General features: G+C 42.9%; 3 protein-coding genes across 4 annotated transcripts; 1 reads left to right on the top strand and 2 right to left on the bottom strand.

Moving 5' to 3' along the window:
* Positions 1-210: 210 nt before the first annotated feature.
* On the bottom strand, positions 211-12,034 carry LOC109896587 (serine/threonine-protein kinase 38-like). Its single transcript, XM_031831523.1, has 13 exons — positions 11,655-12,034; positions 9,961-10,100; positions 8,877-8,928; positions 8,596-8,718; positions 8,165-8,372; positions 7,267-7,421; positions 7,002-7,104; positions 6,814-6,875; positions 6,490-6,607; positions 6,236-6,359; positions 4,981-5,076; positions 4,707-4,798; positions 211-4,130 (listed from the first exon to the last, which is right to left on the bottom strand). The coding sequence occupies exons 2-13, from the start codon at positions 10,092-10,094 to the stop codon at positions 4,006-4,008; spliced, it is 1,392 nt and encodes a 463-aa protein (XP_031687383.1). The 5' UTR covers positions 10,095-10,100; positions 11,655-12,034; the 3' UTR covers positions 211-4,005.
* Positions 12,035-13,926: 1,892 nt separating this feature from the next.
* LOC109896592 (mediator of RNA polymerase II transcription subunit 21) lies at positions 13,927-16,670 on the bottom strand. Its single transcript, XM_031831522.1, has 4 exons — positions 16,590-16,670; positions 16,180-16,294; positions 15,437-15,537; positions 13,927-14,962 (listed from the first exon to the last, which is right to left on the bottom strand). The coding sequence occupies exons 1-4, from the start codon at positions 16,629-16,631 to the stop codon at positions 14,783-14,785; spliced, it is 438 nt and encodes a 145-aa protein (XP_031687382.1). The 5' UTR covers positions 16,632-16,670; the 3' UTR covers positions 13,927-14,782.
* Positions 16,037-19,419, top strand: LOC109896590 (FGFR1 oncogene partner 2 homolog). Of its 2 annotated transcripts, XM_020490869.2 has the most exons (6): positions 16,037-16,983; positions 17,930-18,083; positions 18,196-18,313; positions 18,452-18,594; positions 18,709-18,822; positions 18,939-19,419. In XM_020490869.2, exons 2-6 carry the CDS (start codon positions 17,949-17,951, stop codon positions 19,074-19,076), a joined length of 648 nt encoding a protein of 215 aa, XP_020346458.1. In that variant the 5' UTR covers positions 16,037-16,983; positions 17,930-17,948; the 3' UTR covers positions 19,077-19,419. The 2 variants fall into 2 exon arrangements, with proteins under 2 accessions (XP_020346458.1, XP_020346457.1); XM_020490868.2 differs by having other exon boundaries at positions 16,702-16,983; positions 18,452-18,822.
* The last annotated feature ends 18 nt before the right edge of the window (positions 19,420-19,437 follow it).

The raw sequence follows: 19,437 nt of genomic DNA, 5'->3' as shown, positions 1-19,437 counted from the left end.
ATAGTTAAATAAAAAGGTTAAATAGATGTTTGTTTTTTTATGTACATTTATCCATAATAATCTCATCATGTAGGTGGCCTTCCCGCACTGTAAATACGAGCTGTTGGCTAGAGCGCACGCGCCAATACCAGAGTGGGCACATTCACTATATAACGCAACATTTGTTGTGACAAAACCATCAGTAGAGTTGAAATGCGATAGAAACCCATCTAACATGTATTTTTTATTCGGTACATAGGAATTTAACCGCACAAGTTTTTGTATGTGCACTGTGTCATCACGCACAGTCTTTTATCCACAACAAGTCAATTTGATGGAAACCTTTCTGGTGGGAAAATGCACATATTGTTTTAATGCTGATTGGAGAATATTCACATGAAAATCTGTCACCAATTGGATGGAAATCTATCACATCGTTTGGTGCAAATCACCTACCACACATACACAAACCGTACCTGTTCCCGCCCAGTGCCAACCAGTTATATTAAAAGGGATAGTTCACCCAAATTACAGTTATTTGTGCCACAAATGCTAAAACATTAACATTTGGTAACAGTGCCAGGGAAATTAAAACCAAAGCATAGACTGCTTAAAGGGTAAGGTAACCAATGTGTAATTTGGGTGAACTATCCCTTTAATATATTTGTAACATGTTCCGGTGAAAGACAAATGAAGTTAAGAATGAACAAATAATGAATTTGAGTTAAACTACTTTTTATAAGTTACCTTAACTCTTCTTCTCTATGTAAACTATTTATTTTTATTTCCATTCTTGAATCATTTACAAGTTAAAGGGATACTTCGGGATTTTGGCAATGAGGCCCTTTATCTGCTTCAATGCTAACTAGCATTAGCACAATGACTGGAAGTCTACGGGTATCTTCTAGCATTGTTATATTTTAGGCATTTCGTTTTAGTTATCAACACTAATTCCTCAATAACACATGATGCACCCTAATTTGTGTTGTGTTTGGGTGTTTATTTCAGCAAACAGTTGGGGGTTTATCAATTTGTTCATGGTCAAAATAAATAATTTGATACATTGAATTTACACCTGCTCCAGATCACATTGCATCTGAACATTGACCGGTGCCAAATACAGTGGCTTGGGAAAGTATTTACCCCATTTTGTTGCCTTACAACCTGGAGTTTGTATAAATTTGATTTACACAACATGCCTACCACTTTGAAGATGCAAAATATTTGTGTGTGTGAAACAAACAAGAAATAAGACACACACAAAAAACTTGAGCGTGCATACCTATTCACCCCTCCAAAGCCAATACTTTGTAGAGCCACCTTTTGCAGCAATTACAGCTGCAAGTCCCTTGGGGTCTCTCTATAAGCTTGGCACATCTAGCCACTGGGATTTATATCCATTCTTCAAGGCAAAACTGCTCCAGCTCCTTCAAGTTGGATAGGTGTACAGCAATCTTTAAGTCATACCACAGATTCTCAATTGGATTGAGGTCTGGGCTTTGACTAGGCCATTCCAAGACATTTGAAATGTTTCCCCTTAAACCACTCGAGTGTTGCTTTAGCAGCATGCTTAGGGTCATTGACCTGCTGGAAGGTGAACCTCCGTCCCAATCTCAAATCTCTGGAAAACTGAAACAGGTTTTCCTCAAGAATTTCCCTGTATTTAGCACCATCGTCCCTGCCGATGAAAAACATCCCCACAGCAGGATGCTGCCTCTACCATGGGGATGGTGTCCTTGGGGTGATGGGAGGTATTTTTCCTTGATGGCCAAAAAGCTCAATTTTAGTCTCATCTGACCAGAGTACCTTCTTCCATATGTTTGGGGAGTCTCCCACATGCCTTTTGGCAAACACCGATTAACTCCGATTAATGCCCTCCTTGCCTGGTCCGTGAGTTTTGGTGGGCAGCCCTTTCTTGGCAGGTTTGTTGTGGTGCCATATTCTTTCCATTTTTTAATAATGGATTTAATGGTGCTCCGTGGGATGTTCAAAGTTTCTGATTTTTTTAAATAACCCAACCCTGATCTGTACTTCTCCACAACTTTGTCCCTGACCTGTTTGGTGCGCTCCTTGGTCTTCATGGTGCCGCTTGCTTAGTGGTGTTGCAGACTCAGTGGCCTATCCGAACAGGTGTCTATATACTGACATTATGTGACACTTAAATAAAGTCCACCTGTTTGCAATCAAACTAATTATGTTATTTCTGAAGGTAATTGGTTGCACCAGATCTTATTCAGGGGCTTCATAGCAAAGGGGGTGAATACATATGCACGAGCCACGTTGACGGTTGAATTTTTTTTTTTTTAACAAGTTATTTTTTAAATTTCACTTCACCAATTTGGACTATTTTGTGTATGTCCACTGCATGAAATCAAAATAAAAAAAACATTTAAATTACAGGTTGTAATGCAACAAAATAGGAAAAACGCCAAGGGGGATGTAGCAAGTGCAACATTACACGAGTTTAGATTATTGGATATGCAAGTTGCTGAGGTGCACAACTAAATCAGAATCACTGAAATGTTTGACCCTTACGTTTGAATATCTATTTTTATGACATCACCCACAGCGGGTGTTCACTAAAGTTTAGTAAATGTTTACTATAAAAAAGTACATTTAATTGAAAATGTAGTTCCTAACTTAAATGGAACCATTTTGGGGGTATCAAACATGATTTCCAATGTTCTTTAAAAAAAAAAATGTGCCATCTGATATCTTTGTCAATAAATTTGAACAGAAATGTAACTAATGTAAAGTTACACTCAGCGAAATGACATTGCCACGAGCAGCACCGCAGATACAGAGATGAGCGAGATGCAAGACGTTGCTCTCCCGCAGTCACACATAGCATCTGCGCATGTGCACGGGTTCGCTTCACACCGTATACAGCGTGGTAGCCACTGGACCAAAAAAGTTAAGCATCAAGCTTCAACGCGCTTAGTTGTTGCAGAAATTGACCCAATATACTGTTTACTTTCTGCATATTGCTACTTTTTAGTATTAGTAGCATTGAATTTTCATTGACATCCATGACTTGTCCTCTAACTTGCAAAAACAAATCTGCTTCTACATTACCGTTTCTTATCTCAACCACTAGAATGCAACACTTTTATATGCATCTTTGACACCATTAAATAATTTAGAGCTATTAAATTCCAGATTATCAAGGCATTAAATAGACACCACAATGGATTAATCCCATAGCCATAGATACATGTACGGACTGCTCACCATAATCCATGTTAGCTGCGAACGTTCCATGACGGAAGGATTACTATTTGCATTGTAACTAGAATGAAACTTTTTGGCTAACATGGCACCCATAAAAGACTTGAAACGTTAGAACTTTTTATACCTACAAGTTTAGCAAACCACTTTCACTTAACATTAACTACATGCATTTTTCTGCAGTCATACATGAGGTTACTAGGATAACCCCCAAAGAATACCCTGTGTGGGGGGCAGTCCTTCTCCAGCGTTTTAGACCCTGCAAATCAGTGTGTAAACATGCAGATATGATGGTCGCGTTCCCCTGCTCAGACGTTGCATCAACCAATGGTTGCGTACCTCGTCATCGACTATGCCGTCGGACACCAGATTGCTATAACATGTGGTTAGCCGATAGGTAAAATACCTATCCAGGTGTTGTAAGATCGGGCATAATTCAGCAACACCTGGGCAGAAGAACCGCCCGTTGATTTAGTCACCTAGTAGTAGTCACTTCAAAAGGGGAAGTTCAGTTTTTTCAGGTTGAGGAACCATCTAACATCAAGTTGTAAAACACAAACTTCCCCTTTAACAGCCCAAGCAAGGCCTAAGACAAAATATGATACATGTATTATTTATATCCCTGTTCCTCTTGCCGTTGGTGCCCCAATGGATGCGGCCAAGCAGGAAAACCCTGGTGAAGCATGTAGCCAAGAACCTCCTCATCATTATTCTTGATCCTGTGCTTTCAGCACAGCAGGGGTTTACCGCCCAACCCTGTGTCTACATTGTCTCTCCCATTTCCCTCATGCCCTCATCTCAGGCCTTCCCTGCCTTCATGTATGTGGGAATGGTGCCTCGCTGAGTCAGCCCCTCAAACCTCTTGTAGGTGTAGTTCAGGAACACCCAGTCCTTGGATTTGTCTGGCTCCGTCACATTGGAAACTGAAACAACAAGATGGTAAATTATATACAACAGTGTATTAAGGTTAATACCAGTGTTATTGTCGCCTCCTTGCCATTAGAGGGCAAAACTGAATAGGAAATTAATCTTGATCTCAGAAGTGTAGGAATGTATGAATAACAGGACTGTGGGTCCTATTTCATCTTAATTGGAGATGACTCAAAGATTCCTGTACACCAAAGCAAACCTGCACTACTGCAGCACAAATGTTTCTTCTGCTTTCATAGTTTCTACATTTTATCATTCATTTAAACTTTTCATACATGAAATGTAGCTCAAAGTAGCAATAGAGATGTAACGGATGTGAAACTGCTAGCTTAGTTAGCGGTGGGGCGTGCTAAATAGCGTTTCAAATCGGTGACGTCACTTGCTCTGAGACCTTGAAGTAGTAATTCCCCTTGCTCTGCAAGGGCAGCGGCTTTTGTGGAGCGATGGGTAATGATGCTTTGTGGGTGACTGTTGTTGATGTGTGCAGAGGGTCCCCGGTTCGCGCCCGGGAATGGGCGAGGGGACGGTCTAAAGTTATACTGTTACAGAGACAAAGTGATTATTATTACCTGGCTGAAGGATGTCCGATTCTGGGAACTCATCAAAGTTCGATGTGTCATCGATGCTCTTGATCTCAATGGAGATAGCGGCTGGTCTTTCCCTATGGAAGGAAAGCAAATGTGAGTCGGTCTATTTAAAACCTTTTTCCTAAGACAACCAATTTAAAGCTAAGTGACTTGGCTTTTGTTTGGGCTGTGATTTCATGTTATACCTCCTTTAAGATCTTGCCATCACACATGCTTAGACACACACACACGTATGTACTGAAGAACAAACACATACCTGATGTGTTCCCAGTCCACAGGCTCAAAAAAGGCGTGACTCTTCATCTCCTCAACACTCACAGCACCAACACGGTTCTCAGCATCATTACAGTACCTGAAATGGGTTCATGTTGTTGGAGCACCAAAGCCTTTGTTTCACAAAATAGGATATTTATTGCGCTGAAATAAAATGTCTACTTTACTGCAGTTTGATACAGCGTGTTTTTGTGGATGTGATCATTTTGGTAACTCAGCCTGCAGATGTGACTTACGATCCAGTTCTAATGTATTATAAGACATGTCATTAACATGCATGACCACCTTATGTCTTCGTCATTAACATCTCATAATGATCATGAGTAACAGCTATTTTGAGTTCTCCCAATCTTGCAGATGTGAAGCTATAGGCCTAAAATATAAGAAGTTATAAAAGGCTCACACATCTTTATAACAAGTATTAAAGCACTAACTATAAGCGTTAGCGGTCAGAGCAGCTTACAGATCACTCCATCTGTACACAGCCCACGCAACTACCTCATCCCCATATGATTTTTTTTGTTGCTTTTTTGCACCCCAGTATCTCTACTTGCACATCATCATCTGCACACCTATCATTCAAATCACATTTATTTATATAGCCCTTCGTACATCAGCTGATATCTCAAAGTGCTGTACAGAAACCCAGCCTAAAACCCCAAACAGCAAGCAACTCCCTAGAAAGGCCAAAACCTAGGAAGAAACCTAGAGAGGAACCAGGCTATGTGGGGTGGCCAGTCCTCTTCTGGCTGTGCCGGGTGGAGATTATAACAGAACATGGCCAAGATGTTCAAATGTTCATAAATGACCAGCATGGTCAAATAATAATAAGGTAGAACAGTTGAAACTGGAGCAGCAGCACAGCCAGGTGGACACTGGATTCCAGTGTTAATGCTAAATTGTAATTATTTTGCCTATATAGCCTATTTATTGCCTTACCTGCCTAATCTTACTACATTTGTGCACACTGTATATAGATTTATCTATTGTGTTATTGACTGTGCGTTTGTTTATTCCATGTGTAACTCTGTTGTTTTTGTCTCACTGTTTTGCTTCATCTTGGCCAGGTTGCAATTGTAAATGAGAACTTGTTCTCAACTGGCCTACCTGGTTAAATAAAGGTGAAATTTAAAAAAAATTATACCAGTAAAGTGTTAATACTTTTTTCCTAAGAGGACAATACCCTTTGATACATACACACAAGCGGATATCCTATAAGGTTTCATATGACCACAAACCTGAGAATCAAGTCCTTGGCCCGCTCTGAGATGGGCACCTCAGGGGGGAAGACCAAGGTCTCCTTCCAGTTCATCACCTTCCTATACGTCTCCTGGGGTGTTTCAGAACAGAACGGGGGGTACCCTGAGACACACAACAGGGGAGAATGTCAGTATGTTACAAAGTAGGAGCAATGAGTTAGCCAGCTAACTTTCTGAAAAAACATCCTAACATACTTGGGCATGTTGTAATTGACTCGGTTACATAGACATACCTATCAGCATCTCATACATGATGACCCCCAGAGACCACCAGTCACAGAGCTTGTTGTATCCCGTCTGCAGGAACACCTCTGGGGCAATGTAGTCCGGTGTTCCCACTGTGGAGTAGGCCTGTTGGTTAAACAAACAGATGGGGAGACACTAATAAATAAAGACAACCCAAAGGCTACAGTATCAGGTGTGCTTGTTTCACAGTCCATGGTGCTCAGAGGATCCTTAACAAAAACATTAATGAGATCCCTGAGAGGGAGCCTGCTCAAAGGACCAATGAGAAGGGCGGTACCAATATATAGTCTCTCACATGCACAAACTCTTACCAGTTGCCTCCGGTTCTTCTTCCACGTCTCTGCTTTTCTCTTTGAGTTCATGTTTTGGAAAGCTGTGGAATATTTCAAGTTCAAAGACATGGCAGTGTTCTACCATAAAAAACACTGAATAAACAAATTATATTTTGTCTGAATGAAAATAAAAGTGAATGATTCACAAGTAGTAAAGAGTGACTCACAGAAGTCACTGGGAGGGTTGTGTGTGAGGTTCCTGTAGAACTCTGTGCGGTGGGCCTTCTTCAGTCCCGTACACAGACCAAAATCAGACAGCTTTACATGGCCCTGCAGAAGAAAAAGACTCTCCGATCACACCTCCAATACGAACAGTTATTATATACTTTAATTGAATTGGCCATCTGTAAGTGAATGCTTCTCTGTGTGTGTGTCTCTGAGCATGTGCCGGTTTGTGTACAGGGGTAGGCCTGGACCAGGCCAGTGTCTCACCCTGGAGTCCAGAAGCAGGTTATCAGGTTTGATGTCTCTGTGGATGAAGCCCAGCTGGTGGATAGAGTCAATGGCCAGGACAGTCTCAGCTATGTAGAACTGGGTAGCCTCTTCAGACAGGGTGTCCTTTTTCATCAGCAGGGTCATCATGTCACCTGCACATATTAATGACACTATGCCACTAACCCAGTTTTCTTCACATGATGTGTGTAACAGATGACCAATTAAATAAAATAATAACAGCATACACTCATTGGCCAGTTTATTAGCTACACCCATCCAGTACTGGGTAGAACCCCTTTTGACTCCAGAACAGGCTGAATTCATCAGGGCATGGATAGTACAAGGTGTGGCATTCAGACGTTGCACAATTGGTATCAAAGGACCTAACGTGTGCCAGGAAAACATTCCCCATACATTACTACCAGCCTGTACCGTAGACACCAGGCCGGATGGGTCCATGGACTCATGCTGCTTATGCCAAAACCGGACGCTGCCATCAGCATGACGCAACAAGAACCGGGATTGGTCAGACCAAATGACATTCATTGTTCTTGTTAACTACACTCAGTGGAGCCGCTAGTAAAACTTTCTTAACTTGGACATTCATTTTTGGCCATGTTAAAGTTTATACTTCCCTCTTTCAATTATCATGTGGGGAGGTTAAAATAATGAAAAACTATCTACCAAATCTATTCATTGATTGCTTCTCCTTGACATTATCATTCACCCGATAAGATGTGAAAATAGTTTGTACTACTAACATGATGGGAAAGGTTAAAGAACCCTGCTCTAGACGTCTCTATGTACAATGTGTAATGTCACTATATCTATTCCTAATACAAAATGGTTTGATGTCATTTGTGGAGTCAGACTGTGGCCAGCAAGAGAAACCCACCTCCAGGTAGAAACTCCATGATGAGGTAGAGGTTCCTCTTATCCTGGAAACTGTAGAACATCTTAACCACCCAGGCCCCGTCCGCCTCCACCAAGATGTCCCTCTCTGCCCGAATATGAGCCACCTGCTCCTTCTCTAACATGTCAGCTTTCCTCAAGATCTTCATGGCATATATGTGCCCGGTGTCTTTTTTCTGCACCAAGCGGACCTGAGGACAAACGTAGAAGTCACACATGAGTATGCCACATTTGAGAGGCTTAAGTGTAATTAGTTGCCAACTGCTTCATAAATGACTGGTCAGACCAAACCATGCATTGCAAACCTTGAAAACATCAGTAAAGACCATATTAATCCACAATCAATACCAACACACATGCAAAGGTACATATAAAGAAAATAAACTGGAGAGCGAGAGAGATATAATAACCTACCTCTCCAAAGGCGCCTCGACCAATGACCTTTAGTGACTCAAAGTCGTCCAGGCCCAGCCGGGTCCTCTTCAGCCGCAGGAACTCTGTCTCCTTCCTGGCGTGCTGGGAGCGTCGCATGACCTTCTGTTGAGAAACGGGCACAGAGACACCGATAATCAGTTCCATTTGGCTTCCTCTAAAATAGTAGATGTGACAAACATGCAAAGAAAGTGCTACCCACGACATTGATTCCAATCCCTTATTGGAATTAAAGCCATCATTCCACACGAGTGGAGGTTTACCTCTTCATCTATCAAGCCTTCGTCATCCATGACTTTCTCCAGCTTCTTCTGCCTGGAAAAACAGAGGGGAACATGCAGGTATTCTGAAGCCAGTCGACCCCAGTCTAGTTACTCTGAAGCCAGTCGACCCCAGTGTTGTTACTCTACAATTTTGTTTCTGGTGTCCTTTGACAGCTCTTTGGTCTTGGCCATAGTGGAGTTTGGAGTGTGACTGTTTGAGGTTGTGGACAGGTGTCTTTTATACTGATAACAAGTTCAAACAGGTGCCATAATACAGGTAACGAGTGGAGGACAGAGGAGCCTCTTAAAGAAGAAGTTACAGGTCTGTGAGAGCCAGAAATGTTGCTTGTTTGTAGGTGACCAAATACTTATTTTCCACCATAATTTGCAAATAAATAAATTAAAAATCCTACAATGTGATTTTCTGGATTTTCTTATTTTGTCTGTCATAGTTGAAGTGTATGTAACGGATGTGAAACGGCTAGCTTAGTTAGCGGTGCGCGCTAAATAGCGTTTCAATCAGTGACGTCACTTGCTCTGAGACCTTGAAGTAGTAGTTCCCCTTGCTCTGCAAGGGCCGCGGCTTTTGTGGAGCGATGGGTAATGATGCTTCATGGGTGACTGTTGTTGATGTGTGCAGAGGGTCCCTGGTTCGCGCCCGGGTATGGGCGAGGGGACGGTCTAAAGTTATACTGTTACATGTACCTATGATGAAAATTACAGGCCTCTCATCTTTTTAAGTGGGAGAACTTGCACAATTGGTGGCTGACTAAATACTTTTTTGCCCCACTGTATGTTATTGTGTGTTACGGTTTCACCCTCCATAGTAGAGATGTCCTACAGGAGCCACCGTACTTTGGCTAAACAGTTGGGATTGTGATGCTAGCTCACAAACGTGAGGATGCTCGGGTTGGAATAAACCCCAGCCATTTTATAAAGAACAAAGTCTCTCCCATTCTCTCAACATAACAACCCACTATTTGGGTCCTCTTAAAATGTAGCCAAAACAAGCTTGCGTTGCCAAATGCAAATATTCGGAACACCTGGCTGTCACATTCATGGGTGGCCTATAGAAGACAAGTACCTTGTCTCTCGCTCCTCGTGTTGTGTCAGCAGAGTGCTGTAGAAGTTCTCCAGTGTCAGCTTTGCCACGGTCACCCTCTCCCGGGTATGGTTGCTCATGGGAAGGGCAGCTGCAGTCCCTCCCGTCATGGCCATACTATCCTGTAGAGCAAAGGGAAACAATGACAACACTGACTGAGGCCCAACACACATGTACTGATATTCAACATAAGCCTACTGTACATCCAATAGCTTTTAGTTCCAGTTGAGTAATATCTGAGAGACATTGTATTGCTACTGTCTATTACTAGCAGTGAAGAGCCTGTTTTAACTTGTCTTTGCATAGTACAGACCAGTTATGCCCACACTAAAACATCTAATCTTACTGCTGTACCCATTCGTAGTATATCTTATGTAAATTCATCCAGTGTAGATACGTATAGATTGCATTTGGATGACTGTTACAGTGGTATTTGGGTTGTTAGGTTAATTGGATTCATTCTGATATTTCTTGCTTGACATTTTACTGCATTTTTAGGTGCTAGTAACAAACATTTTTCTGCACCTGCTATAACATCTGCTAAACTGTGTACGTAACCAAAAAAGCATTGATTTGATGCAAGTTCACTCTTTCTTGAAAGACAGGTGCAGAAGGAAGAGGGGCCATTGTGTGCAGTGGGGGGTGGGGGGGGGGGGGGGGGGGGGGGGGGTGTTAAACATGCAATCAAGAAACCAAGTGGTCTCCACCCTGTGAGTCAGCATTGGACAGGAAGCAACTCCCCTTCACCATGAAAAGACCCAGTCATGATGCCAGAGGGAGGGGGACTGTCTGGTACACATACACACAGCCAAGAACAACACCAAGCTCCATGCCCTCAGAAACATCTCAATGGGCAGTGAGGAAGAGTGTCTTGGGGGACTGGTCCATAGGGTTGAGCTCATGTACCAGTCCAATGCCTGTTTTCATGAGTTGTGCACCAGGCTCCTACTCCGGTTGCCTAAAACTTCACCCTTAATTTCTTCTGCTTTCCCTATGCAAAGGCCATCTTTAATTATACTATTAGGTATGTTGATTTAGCAACATCGACATATTGTATTTTCCTGAGATTTAAGCTAGTAGTTAGTACTAGTAGTAATGTCCTTTGTTGTGTGGATTTCAGACATTCTGTATCCATCACTACTCAGGCATGATTGAAATAGGGATATTTCTGATGGCCTTACCAAAGCTTGTGAATTGTGATGTTTGATTTGAAACCAGTGCTTCGGAGGTCCCATTGTTATTTGTGAATTTTTAACTATTGAATTTGATACATAGCTAGATCCAAAATAGAAACGGATTGGACGTAGACGCAACATTGGAATGTTTTCACATGTTATTTCATTCAATTCCAATGACTCAATGTATATAACAAGATGGCCATGATGAGGACGCTGCTTATGTGGCGCCAGTGTTAATAATAAGGACTGTACGAGCAGGTGATGATGAACACGTCATTGCCATGATTTGTGCATTGAGTTGCGTAACAGACGTAAACATGACAAAACCACAGGTATGCATGCAACGAAACAAGTCTGCCAACGAGAAGATAACTGTATTGAATGATGTCATTGCAATTTGACATCTAGGCTAGGTGTAGGCTGTCTATGTCTTGATAGTTGTTGATCGACGTCAAAACTATCCAGACTTGGATTTAATAATAGCTTTTAGTTACCTACCTCTGTATCCTGCTCCAGATTCAATTGATGGCTAGGCTAGCTGCCCAGCCCTGCTCCAATATGACAGAATTTAGGTCCGTAAATTTGGCTAGGGGATGAGGGAAGACTCGACGTTAGGTACTAGCTATCTAGCGTGAACTAGATACACACACTGCAAACACGGACTGTGTATGGAGAAAATAAAAGACTTGAGTCAATGACAACTATTTTTTTTATATTTAACAAGACTAACAGTACACGGGTTTGGTAAGCGTTGCTCGTCTCCACTCATCAATCTTCGACCTCAACCCACCCTGTAAATAGTAAAATAGCCAATTAGTCCCAGAATGGATGCACTAAAAACATAACGCTCACTCCACGCAAGTACATGCTACAGAAATGACACCGAGATTAGCCAATAGAAGAAGAGAAAATGAAATAAATGTTTATTTTAACCAATCGGTCGTGGAAATATTGGGGGACGTAACCTAGCTAGCTACCAATCAGAGGAAAGTAATATGCCTTTTTTTCAGGTCCGTCCACCAGTTTACCCTGAGCGTGGTTGCGTTCCAGGCTGCCTATATTGTAGTAATTGAAAATACAGTACATTACAGGGAATGGTTTCACGATGATAGGACTACAATGTAGCCTGCCTCTGGAACACTTCTCACTCAATTAAACGTTGAAGTCCGGTTTCCCAGCTAGTGAGGGAGTTTTGTCCCGGGTGAATATTTTATGATAAATAATACATTGCTGAAAAAAATAAAGGGAACACTAAAATAACACATCCTAGATCTGAATGAATAAAATATTGTTATTAAATACTTTTTCTTTACATAGTTGAATGTGCTGACAACAAAATCACACAAATTATCAATTGAAATCAAATGTATCAACCCATGGAGGTCTGGATTTGGAGTCACACTCAAAATTAAAGTGGAAAACTACACTACAGGCTGATCCAACTTTGATGTAATGTCCTTAAAACAAGTCAAAATGAGGCTCAGTAGTGTGTGTGGCCTCCACGTGCCTGTATGAACTCCCTACAACGCCTGGGCATGCTCCTGAGGAGGTGGCGGATGGTCTCCTGAGGGATCTCCTCCCAGACCTGGACTAAAGCATCCGCCAACTCCTGGACAGTCTGTGGTGCAACGTGGCGTTGGTGGATGGAGCGAGACATGATGTCCCAGATGTGCTCAATTGGATTCAGGTCTGGGGAACAGGCGGGCCAGCCCATATAATCAATGCCTTCCTCTTGCAGAAACTGCTGACACACTCCAGCCTCGAGGTCTAGCATTGTCTTGCATTAGGAGGAACCCAGGGCCAACCGCACCAGCATATGGTCTCACAAGGGGTCTGAGGATCTCATCTTAGTACCTAATGGCAGTCAGGCTACCTCTGGCCTGCGGCCCCCCAAAGAAATGCCACCCCACACCATGACTGACCCACCGCCAAACCGGTCATTATGGAGGATGTTGCAGGCAGAAGAACGTTCTCCACGGCGTCTCCGGACTCTGTCACATCTGTCATATGTGCTCAGTGTGAACCTGCTTTCATCTGTGAAGAGCACAGGGCGCCAGTGGCGAATTTGCCAATCTTGGTGTTCTCTGGCAATTGCCAAACATCCTGCACGGTGTTGGGCTGTAAGCACAACCCCTACCTGTGGACGTCGGGCCCTCATGGAGTCTGTTTCTGACCGTTTGAGCAGACACATGCACATTTGTGGCCTGCTGGAGGTCATTTTGCAGGGATCTGGCAGTGCTCCTCCTGGCACAAAGGCGGAGGTAGCGGTCCTGCTGCTGGGTTGTTGCCCTCCTCCATGTCTCCTGGTAGCGCCTCCATGCGCTGGACACTACGCTGACAGACACAGCAAACCTTCTTGCCACAGCTCGCATTGATGTTCCATCCTGGATGAGCTGCACTACCTGAGCCACTTGTGTGGGTTGTAGACTCCGTCTCATGCTGCCACTAGAGGGAAAGCACCGCCAGCATTCAAAAGTGACCAAAACATCAGCCAGGAAGCATAGGAACTGAGAAGTGGTCTGTGGTCACCACCTGCAGAACCACTCCTTTATTGGGTGTGTCTTGCTAATTTCCTATAATTTCCACCTGTTGTCTATTCCATATGCACAACAGCATGTGAAATGTATTGTCAATCAGTGTTGCTTCCTAAGTGGACAGTTTGATTTCACAGAAGTGTGATTGACTTGGAGTTACATTGGGTTGTTTAAGTGTTCCCTTTATTGTTTTGAGCAGTGTATGTTTCTGAATGATGCACAATGTTGACAATATCACGAGCTGTGCAGATTACCGTTCGATTTGAGCAGGTTGCGCCTCACTCACGAGTCTGCCCAGTCACATTACGAGCTATAGTCGGTTCAACCCAAACTGCTCAATCGAATCCCCTTAATATATAAGACTTGAACACTTTCAATTCAAGGGCATTCTGAAAGCCATCTTTCGGTGGGGCCAAGGTTTGTCTGTGTTGCATATCAAAATACAAAACATTTAAAAAAGCACCAACATTCCACGTGAATTGCAAAAAGTCAACTTCATTTTAAAATGCCATTTATGCCTTGAAATAAACTGTTGATAAAAACATTGGTATAAAATAATACAAAACCTGACTTTCTAAAACAACAGGGCTTGCTTGTATAGGGGTAGTATTTGTTGGTATGCAGCATGGGCTTCTATCAATTTAGGATTGTTGTTCCTTTCACCAGCTGCTTTCAGTATGTACAAAAATGGCTACCAACAGCACTCAGCAGACCCATAACTAGCATCCTCAAAATAACCAGGGTTAAGAAATTGACAGCAGATGTTGACACCGGAGCAGTGCTTTTTAATCCAAAATAGAGTGTGCTAAGAAAAGGACAGAGTAAACAGTTCCTTGCTGGCAGAACTCAAGGTCCTTGTGTAAAGAAACATGTGGGTTCATGGCTTGCCTCACTGAATTCCCCAAGCACCAACTTCCCAATGTCCCACTCACATATTGCAAGAAGTATTTTCCATAGATTCACATCCTTGAGAGGTCAGCTGTTCAGGTCCACCCAGTGGGTTCTTTATTTGATTTCCTGTACACATTTGCGCCCTCTGGTGTATTTATGTGAGAAAGTGATGTGAGAATGTCTTTGCCCCATGTGTGGGGGTCATGATTCAGGCGGTGTGGTCTGGCTGGGCCCTCCACTGCGAGTACGAAGTTGTGACTGAGCAATATCAGCCAGGGCGCTTTGGATCTTCTCCAGTAGCAAGTCCCCTCGGTATACCACCTCTTCGAGACGTGCCGCTGCATCATGATTCTCCTCCTCCAACTGCCGCAGACTGGCCGCCTAGGGAGAGGGGCAGGGAATAAAATAAGAAAGGTGAGAGGTGGTGAGGGGAAAAAGAGGGAGCGAAGAAAGTCAATAAAATCTCCATACAAAATGTATAGAAACGGTAGTTATTTGAAGTAATGTGTGCCAAAGTGAGAGTGGAGAGTAAATATTCCCATCTAGACATCTTATAAGGTGATTTACCAATGCTATTTGTTTGTATGCCCGGGACAGGGCTATGGTAACCAATGCTAAGGATAGCCACTTACAAGTCTGACTTGGATTGCAACCAAAGTAGTTACAGATTCCAGCCAGTCCTCAACTGGCTCCATATGCTATTTCCAAAGTAAGAGTATAGCAATACAGAATTAGAATTGAACTATCGCTTTCACTTGAAAGAATGTACTATAATAATTTTCAACATGGGAATGGCATTCTAGTTGGAGGTTTTCCACTCCTGTTGAATCACAGGAGTAAATTCAACCTCCATACCTGTAGAGCTGCCGTGGACTCCTCACTAGGCAGTGAGTCAATCAGCACGTCCACATCCTTAGCTGTCCGGGCAATGAGTGCAGCAAATAGTTGGGCATACTCTAGGGAAAGGAATAACAACCCCATTTCAAATTAAAGATGTAATCCGTAAACTTTTCATATGCAAATAGCGCTGTTAGGCCAAAGTCGTTATTTCCGTCAAATTGTATTATATTTATGCGACATAAGATTACATTTGTATCAGCAAGGTGTCAAAAATGATTTTCACATTGCTGGTGGCTAACAATGTAAGCAAATGGCAAGGGTATGTCTTGAACTTGGGTCACCCTGTCCGAAGGCAAACACACTGTCCACTGCTCCAACTTGGGGAAAGTCGTAACAGACTTACATTGGCTAGGTTCCCTATACAAACCCCTCAGAACTGGAAGCACTCCAACTTTCTTTCAAGTGCCTTCCTATGTCCATCCTTCTTACCTCCAACAGCATCACAGGAGAGTACATCAGAGAAATAGAATCACAGATTCTATTTCTGTGGAGTACAACCCACTTCTGACACTAGTGCATTGTTGGTTAAGGGCTTGTATGTAAGCATTTCCCTGTAAGGTGATCTGTTGTATTCGGCGCAAATAACATTTGCTTTGTAGCAAACGATGGGTGTAAGTCTGGAACTCAGGTTGCCCGGCCCAAAGGCAAACATGCCCCAATGGTATCCCACTTGGATCTAATATTTGACATGTCCTTACCCTCAGTGGGGTTCGATGGCTGGTCCTTGTTGATTGCTGTCTGTATGTTGCTGAACGAAGCTGGCGGCGCACACTGCTGCAGCACCCCGATTGCATTGCAAAACTGATCAGCAAGCTGAAAGACATCAAAAACACGTCAGAAAAATAGTCATGAGAGCATTTTGACCTAACACAAATATAAGACATTAAACAACGTGATTGTTTGTTAGGTAGCTAAAGTTAATTAGCTCAGCAAACCTTGCAACCGAGAAACGATAAAGAGAACTTAGCCAACTAGCTAGCTGTCATTATTCAGCCTAGTCCGCTTCCAAATACTAAGTCAGTCAATCTAAACGTGACATGACAATTTGCTGAGCATGAAAAAAAATTGTGGGGTGTACTAATAGCTAAATTTAAAAAATGTATCATACCGAATTGACTGCATCTTGAAGTTGCGTTAGCCTGTCCGCCATCTTTGTTGTTTCTCCTACTTCTCCTAAATTGGATTTCCGGGCAGACTAAATGTTTCTTAGCGTGTTGTTGCCACCCACAGGTTGGAGTACAGAACGCACACAGTGAAAGAAAATCAAAGAAAGAAAACTGGAAAATTAGTATCAGAGATATTACGTAATGTAATCAGTATCTGATTGGGGAAATGTGTCTGATAGACCTAGCTATCCTAACTGGAATATAGAAGGAGGGGAGGCTATTCAGATTGACCGCAGCGTTTGTAATCTAAAGAATCCGGAACGTGTTCATACATTTCCCAGACTGCAGCAGTAACAACGGGAAGTGTACTGCTTGGCTAAGGAGTTTCTCGCTAAGGTAAATCTACGAGTATTGGTTCGTTTTGTGTGTAATTTCACTTTTCTTCTGACAGCTAAGTATAGCAACTTTTCAGAAAATACAATACCAACATGAGACTCTTGCAGCTTTTGTTTGCTTGTATTTACAGTGACCGATTCACCCGATTTCCGTAGCATTTAACTAGCTACTGTAGCTAGCTAACCTTGTTGATTCGCTAGCTAGTATCTGACTGACAACTGTCTAACAACATCATTCCGATTGCGACAGTCAGTAGGTTGTCGTAATTATCAGCTAGCTAAAGTACCCTGTTCGAATACTTTGCAAACATCCTTTTGGTGTCCACTGGTCAGTCACTGGAAAAAGAGTCAAACTCTGAAGGTTAGCTGTATACCAGGGGCGTATTCATTACGCCGATTCTATTGTGAAACGTTTCCCAAACGCAAGCAAACGGGGCGGGACCTTCCTTAAATTGTCCAGTAGAAACTCTTGTTTTTCTCTGTTTGGTTCTTAAAGGTTAAACGGTTTACGTAATGAATACGTCCCTGCTGACCGGGAGATTATGCGAGCTATTTAGGCAGTAAAGGTACATGAATGAGGGTCCAGGTCAAATCATGATGTTTAGTATTGTTTGGATATGGTGACTCTGTCAGGATTTTATTCCATGCATTTTGACAAGCTCATGTGCTAAGTATTTATGTAATGGATGCCAAGATGTAGCCTTGGATGCCAAGATGCAACTTTGCCTAAGAATCTTAAATCTTCCTCTAAGTTACATTTGGACTGATTTGATAAATCTGGTTGGATCTCCCTCTAGTTTAGCACATACTTATACCAATCCAATACTTTCAAATCCTTGAGGGGCAGTGAGCAAGTGCACATTCTAGGGAGAAGGGGGAGAAATTGAATGATGTATTCATGTTTGGTGAGGCTTTGGAGCAGCATCTTAACCTTATTTTCCTTCCAGTGTACTTATTCAAACAGAGATGTCGTGTTCATTAGAAAATGTATTGTCAGACGCCAAGTCGCTGGTGGAAAGACTCCGCAACCATGACAATGCAGCGGAGGTACTTATCGAACAGACAACGTCCCTTAACAAGAGGGTGGAGGCCATGAAACAGGTAATGCCAATGTCACTGGTGGTGCAGCTTTTGATTGATGTTGGAAAGGGTACACACTTGCCTTTAACTGACCTTTATTGAGTTGACTGGAGTTCTGTGTATCTGTTTGCAGTATCAGGAGGAGATTGAGTCGCTGAACCGGGTAGCCCGGCATCGGCCCCGTTCCAGCCTCGTCATGGGCATCCAGCAGGAAAACCGGCAGATCCGTGACCTACAGCAGGAAAACAAAGGTAGAGCAGAGTGTGATAAGCTGAAAAACAAATGAAGCTACTCTATTTATTGGTTTCATAACAGGCATATTACCAGTTGAAAAAGTACCCTGTCTGGATAAATCCATAGAAATGTATCTATATCTTCTCTCCCTGCAGAGTTGAGAACCTCCCTGGAGGAACACCAGTCTGCCATAGAGCTCATCATGACTAAATACAGGGAGCAGGTCTTCAGACTCCTCATGGCCAGTAAGAAGGACGACCCAGCCATCGTCAACCAATTAAAGGAGCAGCACACCACTGTGAGTGACCCACCCTCTTCTAGTGTCACATCGCACTCAGGAGCTACCCTTTCTTCTTGTATCGAAGAAGTTCAAAGCAAATATTTATATTGTTTCTATTCTATGACTCTGCAGGAAATGCAAGCGCACATAGAAAAGATCAACGAGATGGCTACGGTGATGAGGAAGGCCATCGAAGTGGACGAGGGGAGGTTGTGTGAAGACGAGGAGAGGATCAAGCAACTAGAGGTGAGTCACACAGGTTGTCTGTATTCTCACTGTTTACTAAAAGCATTGCCTGAGTACTAACAGTACTACTATTTCAAACATACTGTTAAAAATGTATGCATTTTTTTTTTGAGCAGCTGGAGAACAGTGGTCTTCGTGAGCTGCTAGGGATCAGTCGAGAAGCCTTCCTAGTTCTGACGAGAGAGGAGGCCTCGGATAGCACATCCCTGTCTGCCCTGTTGACCAGTGCCGACATCAGCCTCCGGAAGAGTTAGGCCCACACCAGCACGAGCTTGGAGTGTGTGTGTGTATGCGCCCCCACCTTGTACAGACCATACCCCCCCAATCACCTACAGCCACACAGACTCCCAGAGTGCACTCAACAACGAACGATGCCCCAGGTCATACTGCCGCCCACCTGTCACACTACATTGGAGGTATACAGTAGGAAGCCTCTGAGACAAATGGGAAAATCCTCCAGCAGTTTAGTCTGTCATGCATTTTTAGTCTTGGCACGCATTGTGCTATATCTGATGAGCCTGTGGGGTTTTAAAGTGTGAATGAGTGAAAGTGCTGCTCTTGAATGACAATAAAACACTTGAAAGAAACATGTTCAAATTTGGCCAGTGCCCTCTG

Source organism: Oncorhynchus kisutch, linkage group LG9 (genome assembly GCF_002021735.2).
Source record: "Oncorhynchus kisutch isolate 150728-3 linkage group LG9, Okis_V2, whole genome shotgun sequence".
NCBI classification, from domain to species: domain Eukaryota; kingdom Metazoa; phylum Chordata; class Actinopteri; order Salmoniformes; family Salmonidae; genus Oncorhynchus; species Oncorhynchus kisutch.
The sequence above is the reverse complement of the archived record's forward strand: the minus strand, read 5'-3'. Positions and strand labels throughout refer to the sequence as shown.

What these genes read in the sequence shown, in the direction of transcription:
- LOC109896590 (XM_020490868.2), top strand. Translation starts at nt 17,949, where the DNA reads ATGTCGTGTTCATTAGAAAATGTATTGTCAGACGCCAAGTCGCTGGTG. An exon ending in GGGTGGAGGCCATGAAACAG is followed by an intron (nt 18,084 to 18,195) that starts GTAATGCCAATG and finishes ATCTGTTTGCAG; the next exon opens with TATCAGGAGGAGATTGAGTC. An exon ending in CCTACAGCAGGAAAACAAAG is followed by an intron (nt 18,314 to 18,451) that starts GTAGAGCAGAGT and finishes CTCTCCCTGCAG; the next exon opens with AGTTGAGAACCTCCCTGGAG.
- LOC109896587 (XM_031831523.1), bottom strand. Translation starts at nt 10,094, where the DNA reads ATGGCCATGACGGGAGGGACTGCAGCTGCCCTTCCCATGAGCAACCAT. An exon ending in GCCAAGGACTTGATTCTCAG is followed by an intron (nt 5,077 to 6,235) that starts GTTTGTGGTCAT and finishes AACCCATTTCAG; the next exon opens with GTACTGTAATGATGCTGAGA. An exon ending in GTGGACTGGGAACACATCAG is followed by an intron (nt 4,799 to 4,980) that starts GTATGTGTTTGT and finishes TTCCTTCCATAG; the next exon opens with GGAAAGACCAGCCGCTATCT.
- LOC109896592 (XM_031831522.1), bottom strand. Translation starts at nt 16,631, where the DNA reads ATGGCGGACAGGCTAACGCAACTTCAAGATGCAGTCAATTCG. An exon ending in TTCAAGATGCAGTCAATTCG is followed by an intron (nt 16,295 to 16,589) that starts GTATGATACATT and finishes GATGTCTTTCAG; the next exon opens with CTTGCTGATCAGTTTTGCAA. An exon ending in GCCATCGAACCCCACTGAGG is followed by an intron (nt 15,538 to 16,179) that starts GTAAGGACATGT and finishes TCCTTTCCCTAG; the next exon opens with AGTATGCCCAACTATTTGCT.